The sequence below is a fragment of the Octopus bimaculoides genome, chromosome 26 (assembly GCF_001194135.2).
Source record: "Octopus bimaculoides isolate UCB-OBI-ISO-001 chromosome 26, ASM119413v2, whole genome shotgun sequence".
In the NCBI taxonomy this organism is placed as follows: domain Eukaryota; kingdom Metazoa; phylum Mollusca; class Cephalopoda; order Octopoda; family Octopodidae; genus Octopus; species Octopus bimaculoides.
In genome coordinates this window covers 7945836-7954949 of record NC_069006.1, presented here as the reverse complement: position 1 = coordinate 7954949, position 9114 = coordinate 7945836, and the positions used below count along the sequence as shown (strand labels likewise).

The 9114-nt window shown below is 37.8% G+C and overlaps 1 protein-coding gene across 1 annotated transcript in view; it reads right to left on the bottom strand.

The window, feature by feature from the left end:
• The window catches only part of LOC106871366 (uncharacterized), a 73384-nt gene extending 67363 nt beyond the window's left edge, over window positions 1-6021 (bottom strand). The window contains exons 1-2 of the mRNA XM_052977055.1: window positions 5825-6021; window positions 809-1008 (exon numbers count right to left, since the gene is read on the bottom strand). Of these exons, the coding sequence (XP_052833015.1) occupies window positions 809-901 (93 nt within the window). The 5' untranslated portion in view covers window positions 902-1008; window positions 5825-6021. The remainder of the gene's footprint in view (window positions 1-808; window positions 1009-5824) is intronic.
• Between the last annotated feature and the right edge of the window lie 3093 nt (window positions 6022-9114).

The window sequence follows — 9114 nt, the reverse complement described above, 5'->3', positions numbered from 1 at the left end:
ATATATATATATATATATATATATAAATATATATATAAAAGAGAAATGAGGATAAAACAAGTTTTATGTTTAAGTTCCTATGGTTGTTTGGGGCTGAGCGTTTGGTCTTCCAACTGCATTTAGGTGCTCAGCCACAACAGATTGTCAAGGGAACACTTTATTGCTTTAATTTACTGAGAACAAATGTGTTTTTATGTGTATAGTCTAACCACACACAAACCCTCTCTCTCTCTCTCTCTCTCTCCCTTCTCATCCTTTGTATTGTGACCCGGCAGAAAGCACAGCAATATATCTCAGTAACTAGGATAGAGAGCAAGTCATATACAATACCTCACTATTGGACATGCTCTTTTATCTCTTCCTTTCTATCTCTCTCTCTTTGTTCCCTTCTCTCTTTCACCTCTCCTCTTTATGATGTAATCTGACATGAAATAGAAATGCCTCACTAAAAAAAAAAAAATGACATGCCTTACCCATTCTCTCTCTCTCTCTCTCTCACATACACACACACACACACACACTGTCTCTCTTCTGCTCTTATTCTGTCTAATCATTGTTGTCCAGTGAAAGCCCCAGCTACAGCAGTTGAAATCAGAATGTTGACTAAGCCAAGAAAATAACACAAAGTTAAACTGTGATTCAAAAAGTCCATGTTTTGTTGTTAAAAGAAGGAAATAATAATAATAATAAACTATCCAACTAAAATTATATATTTCTGCAATGTAAAAATAAAAAGAATTAAAAAAAAAAAACATTTTTGTTTTAATGTGTGTGTGTGTGCGTAAAGGTACGTACATTTATATTTTACCTGTTGGAAAATCTTCACCGTGGTAACTCTTCGAAGAACACAGAGCTGGGCTGTGAATGATGTCATCAGACCATAGGACATGTGTTTCTGCATTGTACACTTTGTCAGTTACAGACTCTGAATCTACAATTCAGGTCAATAAGATAAGTACCGTTTAAACATCGGGTAATCGACTTCCGCCTTCCTTCAAAATTCTTGCCCTGTGCCAAAATTTGAGAGAATTCTTATGTAATGAGCAAAAAATACATCTACTCATGTGTGAAAAGCTTTGTCAAGCAACAGAACTGAATTTTGGGCACAGTGAGTAGCAATGGTTTCAATATAAGTTGATTGGGGGAGGGGGTAGACTATTCTGGGGAATCGTGACTTATAATCAAGGTTATACTTTTTTACAAATGTATTGGATTACCATTTCCAAAATCCAGAAAACCACCAAATCCCAAGGGCATCAGATAAGGGATTGTATACACACATAAGTCAAGTACCAGGGTTGATGTAATCGACAAAGCCTCCTCCCCCTCAAAACTGCTGGCTTTGTGCGTAAATTTCTTTTGATTTTTGGCACAAGGACAGCAAATTTTGATGGGAGAAGTTAATACCATTGACACCAATATTTGGCTGGTACTTTGTTCTATCTTGCTTCAGCCTTTAGACTGGCCATGCTGGGGCACCACCTTGAAGAATTTTACTCAAATGAATAAATCGCAATATTTTTAAAGTCTTATTCTTGTCCTATTGGTCTCCTTTGCTGAACTGCTAAGTTACAGGGACATAAACACACTAACACTGGTTGTCAAGCAGTGGTTGGGGACAAACACACACACATATATATTTACAATGGGCTTCTTTCAGTTTCCATCTACCAAATCCACTGACAAGGCTTGAGTCGGGCCGAGTAGAAGACTCCCAAGTTGCCACGCAGTGGGACTGAACCCGAAACCATGTGGTTGGAAAGGAAGCCACACACATACATCTATATATGCCAGGTTTCTCTCAGTTTCCGTCTGCCAAATCCACCCACAAAGCTTTGATCGACCTGCGGCTATAGTAGAAGACACTTGCCCAAGGTGCCACACAGTGGGAATGAACCTGGAACCATATGGTTGGGAAGCAAGCTTCTTAACACACAGCCATGCTATTGACCCCCTGAGGGTTGTGGTGGTGGTGAGGCATGTGAGGAAAGAAGAGATGAAACCGAAAGGAAATCTTAACAAACCTGATATTACAGTCACATATCAAACATGACTGTCTGTGAAATGGTATGTTTGGTGTGTATATTGATATATATAGGGCAGCCCAAAAGTAGGTTTATGGTTATTCAACCATCTCTTTCACATTCATACATTAACAGTTTAGATCTGAATAATAAAAAGATATAAAACCATTATTTAGCAAGATGGAGCCAGGCGAAATGCTTAGCAGTATTTCGTTTGCTGTTACGTTCTGAGTTCAAATTCCGCCAAGGTCGACTTTGCCTTTCATCCTTTCTGGGTCGATAAATTAAGTACCAGTTACGCACTGGGGTTGATGTAATCGACTTAATCCATTTGTCTGTCCTTGTTTGTCCCCTCTATGTTTAGCTCCTTGTGGGCAATAAAGAAATAAGATGGAGCCACCTCCACATTATGCGTTGACAGTAAGAAACTACCCTAACCAAGCCTTTCCATAGTGTTGGTTTGGAAGACAGGGCAGCATTGAAGGGCCACCATGTTCACCTCACCTGACACCAATGGATTTCTTTTTTTGGGGGTATTGTAAAGAACGGGGTTTATCAGAAGAATCCCAAAACAGTAAATGAATTAAAAGGTTACATTTCTGACGCATTCACTGAAATTGATGGAGATCGGAATTTGTGCTGCACCGTGTGTGTCAGAGTGTTCTGAAGAGGTTTGAAGAATGTTGCAATGCTGAAGGAGGACATTTTGAACATCTGAGAGATTAAACATTATTTAAGATGTGCATAAACAATATGATTGTAAGATAGAAATTTAGACGTAATAAAATGTTTTCAAAGAAATTTTTGAAGTGCATACGTGACAACTGCAAACCTACTTTTGGGTCACCCAGTTCATATGTGTGTATGTGTATATATATATATATATATATATGTATGTATGTATGTGTATATGTATGTATATATGTATGTATGTGTATGTATACATATGTGTGTATCTATGTATCTCTATTTGTATATGTATGTATATATATATATATATATGTATGTATATGTCCATGTATATATGTGCGTATGTATCTGTATGTATATATTTATATGTATGTATATGCGTATATGTCCATGTATATATGTGCATATGTATCTGTATATGTGTAGATATATATGTGTGTATGTGTATCTTTGTATGTGTCTATATGTGTATGTATACATATATATCTGTGACTCTGTGTGTGTGTGTGTGTACCTGTATATGTATAGATAAATATATCTATATGTGTATGTGTGTACATGTATATAAATGTGTGTGTGTGTGTTTGTTCTAGTTTCATGTTGCCTTTGTTTTTCATTTCTGCTATTTCTCGCATCAATGAACAAGGACATTCCAGGTGAAGTAACTTAAAACCCACATGGGCCTCCACCTAGATTAACAAATTCTTTTCCTTCCTCAGCACCCCACCCAACTAACCTTCATTGTCCCTATTCACAATTATTCCCTACCCTTAATTAAGTGAAAATACCTAAGTAGACATTTAGTTAATTAAATGAATGTTAAATCGTTTTAGAGGAGTTTATTTTCCATATTTATCTGCCTGGCAGCCATGGTTGCTGTTTGGTTTTGCCATCATGTGGTTCTTGACTTAATTCTGTTTTGTGGCACCTTGGGCAAGTGTCTCTACTGCTACTATTACTACTACTGCTGCTGTTGCTGCTACTACTACTACTACAAGATGAAGAATAAAGATCCTTTCTGACCGGGTTGGTTTCCATGGTGCATATATTCCCTCTGTTGGTCTGTTGCACGATTACTCATTTTCGCCAGCCAAGTGGATTCGAACAATGTGAAATGAAGGGTTTTGCTCAAGAGCACAATCTTACGATAATGAGTCCAACACCCTAACTGCTAAACCATGTGTCTATTACTACTACTACTACTTATAGGGGCCTAGGTTAACCAATGCCTTGCGAGTGGAATTCGGTTGAAGGAGACTGCATGAAAACCTCTTGTGCACATATGTGCATGCGCGCATGTGTGTTTTCCTCGTTTTATATATTTGAATTTTTCACAAATGAAGGGAGAGCTGGTTTCTTAGCTGGTAAAATAAATTGGTAATCATATTTCTATGGACACGAACGTGTCTCTTGAGGTCTGCTGGTGCTTTGCAAACCTTTGGCAAATGGAACAAGTTGAGGACTCAGTCTTTGACCAGGAACAAGTGACAGAGTGCATTGTGAAGAATCCGGTTCTTTGTGCTCCACAAACCTGATTGCTTTCATTGAATGTCCTCCTGCAAACACTTCAAGACGTCACAGTAGAACTCTCGATTGATGGCCTGGCCCCGGGGCACAAATTCTTGATGCACAATACGATGACCATGCTCTTGATTGAGCTGCGGTTTTGTCATGCTTTCTTCAGTCATGAAGATGAAGGCCTCTTCCATTGTGACGACTGCTGCTCCGTCTCAGGGTCGTACCCATAGACCCAACTCTTGTCACCAATCATGATCCTCAACACAAAGAATGGATCAGCAGCAGCACGCTGACGGAGATCTTGACAGACTTCAATGTGATGTTCTTTCTGCTCAGGGCTCAGCAGGCGGGGCATAAACTTGGCAGAGACATGCTGCATGTTCGAGTCACACGCTAGCATTGCCTGGACACACCCATACGACAGAGCAGCAACATCAACAATGTCGTTGACTCTTCTCCGACGACCCTCATGCACAAACTATTGAATTTTCTCCACATTTCCGGGGGTAACGCTCGTGTCAGGTCTTCCAGATTGCTCATTGTCTTCCAAGGAGGTTCTTCCACTTTTGAAGCATCCACGTTGCATATGACGCATTGCATCATTGCCTCATCACCATAAGCTTACTTATTTCTTTATTGTCCACAAGGGGTTAAACATAGAAGGGACAAACAAAAAGGGATTAAGTCGATTACATCAACCCCAGTGCGTAACTGGTACTTAATTTATTGACCCCGAATGGATAAAAGGTAAAGTCGACCTCAGCGGAATTTGAACTCAGATCATAAAGACAGACGAAATACTGCTAAGCATTTCGCCCGGCGTGCTAACGTTTCTGCCAGCTCGCCGCCTCATCACCATAAGCTTACTGAAGCATTCTCGATGTTCCTGTGGCAGACTTCCTGAGTTTACCACAAAATCTATGTTGTTCGTTGTTCCAACTTCCTGTCCATTACAAAATCACAGACTACAGCAGACACATGGTCATAAAAACACAAATTTCACAACTTGCAAAGTAAACACAGTGATGTCATTTGGCACACTGCCTCATGAGAGTCACTGCTAGCTCTCACTGTGCACACAACCATGTGCTGCCATCTGTTGGCTCGTTACAGCACTAGTCTGGGAATTTTTTCATACCACCCCGAACAAAAAAAAATAAACAAATGAGTCCTAGGGTCAATTTGTTCGGTTAAGCCCTTCCAGAGGGTGCTCCAACATGGGCACTGTCCAATGACTGAAACAAGATAGAAGATAAATCTATACCTTTGACCTAATGAAAATAAATCTATATCCTTTAGGGTTTATAATGCTGTGTAGGGGCCAACATATCAAAAGAATGGACCCAATGTTTGCTCTGTGTCATAATAATAATTTATTTCTTTATTGCCCACAGGGGCTAAATGCAGGAGGGACAAACAAGGACAGACAAAGGGATAAGTCAATTACATCAACCCCAGTGCATAACTGGTACTTATTTAATCAACGGCGAAAGGATGAAAGGCAAAGTCAAAATAATAATAAAAGCAGCTAAAATTTTGTGAATTCCCTCATGTGAAGGTGCATGGTGTAGTGGATAGGGTTTTGTACTCACAATCATCAGATCATGGGTTCGATTCCTGGACTAGACAGCATGTTCTGTTCTTGAGCAAGACACTTCATTTCATGTTGTGTGGGGACCAGTGTGTCAAAGAATGGACCCAATGGTTTCCTCTGTGTGTTCGGCAAAAGAGACCGATAGAATAAGTACTAGGCTTGCAAAGAATAAGTCCTGGGGTTGGTCTGTTTGACGAAAGGCGGTGCTCCAGTGTGGCCATGCTCAAAGACTGAAACAAGTAAAAGAATAAAAGAATATAATATTAAGTTTGAAAACGGAGAGATCCAATGTATACAAATTAATTTACTAATTAATTAACATCTTCACCTACAATTGTTTCATTTCTCATCCAATTTAAACTACAAAACATATATTAAGATATAAGTTTGCATTTCAAAATAACCCTGGGTGAAAAATGGTCTGGGCACGAAAAAGGGCAATACAAGGATTACATTATGATCTATTGACAAAAAAGAGTTGTACCTGTAATTAAAAGGGGGCCTTGTCACATTCTGCATCACACTGAATCTCCCTGAGAACTACATTAAGGTTACACATGTCTGTGGAGTGCTCAGCCGCTTGCATGTTAATTTCACAAACAGGCTGTTCCGTCGATTGGACCAGGGGTTTTCATACTGTGGTCCGCGGACCACAGGGGGTCCATGGACAGCAAATACTTTTTATGGGTGATTTGATTTAATATATGTTTTTTAATTGACAATAAACCTATTTGTTAAATACTGTTAAATAAATAAATGTAAAAATATATGTTATTTTAAGCAAATATTTATGTATAAATTTCACAAGCGTTTATAAGGGGGTCCCTAAGGTAAAGCCTGAAATATAAAGGGGTCCGCAAGTCAAAAAGTTTGAAAACCCCTGGATTGGACCAACGTCATAACCGACGGAGAATCAGCTTCATTTTTTTTTTTTCATCATCGTAGTCGTTAACAGTACAATACCAAACTTAGGTGGACGATGTTGTTACTGTTATTATTGTTCTTGATGTTGCTGCTGTTGTTTACTGCACAAAAGCAAACTTTACGGGCATTTCAAGCAGTGAAAAGACAACAATAAAAAAAACTTCAACACCAACACCACCACTACCATCATCACAACCACCAACAGCAGCAACATCACCTCTGCCCACCACCTATCTAGATCATTCCATTTCCTGTTATTCTGCCCTTATCAATAATTAAAACACTTTGTCCAAATTCTTTGTCCAAACAAATCACAACAGAAGATGCAACTATTTTTATCTTGCAATCTTGGGGTTAGTGGCCCGCGCTCTTAACCACTGTGCCATATGCCCGTGGGCATATTTTTATCTTATTTCCAAGTTTTCTTATTTAAATATTTTATATTATATTTAAATATAAAAATAGTTTTCTTTTCATTTTGTTGTGGTTTTGTTTATATTTGTATATATTTTTTGATATTTTGAAATTTTATTTTTGTTTTATTTTAGTTTATTATTATTGTTGTTATTATTATTATTTATGGTTTCTTTTCATCATAACTTTATTTCAGCTGCCTTAGTGCTGGGCATCCTCTGGAGGCCAAGAGTCGCAAGGGTACTTTTGTTTTGCTATGCATGCTAAAATTTATCACCACATTTATTCCATTTTCGATGGAGAGTGCTTTCTGTAGTATATGGGCTACACCCATCAAGGTTATCTTTTGTAGTTCACGGAGACTGGAGTTGCCAGGGAGTGAGTGCTCAATATACTTCTCAGCTCCCTTCTTTATCATTCCCAACCCACCAATCATTACTGGTATCATTGTAGTACTAAGCTTCCACATTTTTGTGATTTCAATTTGCAGATCTTTATAGTGAGAAAGCTTTTCGTATTCCTTTCTTGAGACATTTTGATCTTGTGGGACAGACATACCTATTAACAGACAAGTTCCACTGTTGTAGTCCTTCATCACAATGCCTGGTCGATTTCTCTGTCTGTTTGTATTGGGAAGTTCCAAAAGATCATGATGCCCTCGCTATTTACTGCATCCTCTTATTATTATTATTATTATTATTATTATTACAATTATTGGGTGAGAGAGTAGTGCATGCTATCAAAGTGACACTGGGGTACAAATATATGAAGTCCAATATAAATATCATGACCGATATGGGTACACAAAGTACATGCATCACAACCATATGTGCGTGACATGGTGATCTTATATCAAGATAAACAGTGCATGACCTTGCAGGTGAGGCCCAGTTAAAATTTTCTTCAGGTTGAGTGGTGGCCCATCCCACTCAAAATGTCCTTGAATAAGGTTTGTTTACGGATGTTGAATGAAACACCCATGTTTCCAGAGGTGGATTATTGAAACCAATATTGACTACCAATTGACTGGCAGGTCATGGTCATTCATATGTACAATCTGTATTAACATACATAGTGTGTATATTTTATCATCATCATCATTTAACGTCCATTGTCCATGTGGGCATCAGTTGGATGGTTTGACCAGAGTTGGTAAGCTGGAAGGCTGCACCAGGCTCCATTCTGATTTGGCATGGTTTTCTATGACTGGATGTCCTTCCTAATGCCAACCACTTTGTGTGTGTGTACATGTGTGTGTATATATATATATATATAACAATAATATTAGGGATAAAAATCCAAATTTACAGGTAAAAACTCAATTAAATTCAATTTATTAAAAATTAAAATTAAATTAAGTTTCACAGTATAAAATATAAATATATAGTTTTAGAGAAAAGAACCAAAGTTCATGAACTCATCAATGAAAATCTACTGCCACATATAGAGAAATTAATAAGTAAAAGCACAATAAATAAATATAATATAATACAAAGTAAATATCATAAGATAATAATAAAACGACTACACGTGTTTCATAACCAAATTTTCAATTGTTAAGAAGTTTCTCTATAACTATATATATATATATATATATATATATACACACACACATCCATACGTACATACACACACACATATATATTTATATATGTATGTATATATATATATATATATGTGTGTGTATATACATACATACATATATATATATAAATATATATATGCGTGTGTGTGTGTATGTGTACGTATATATAATATACATCATCATCATCATCATCGTTTAACGTCCGCTTTCCATGCTAGCATGGGTTGGACGATTTGACTGAGGACTGGTGAAACCGGATGGCAACACCAGGCTCCAGTCTGATTTGGCAGAGTTTCTACAGCTGGATGCCCTTCCTAACGCCAACCACTCAGAGAGTGTAGTGGGTGCTTTTACGTGTCACCCGC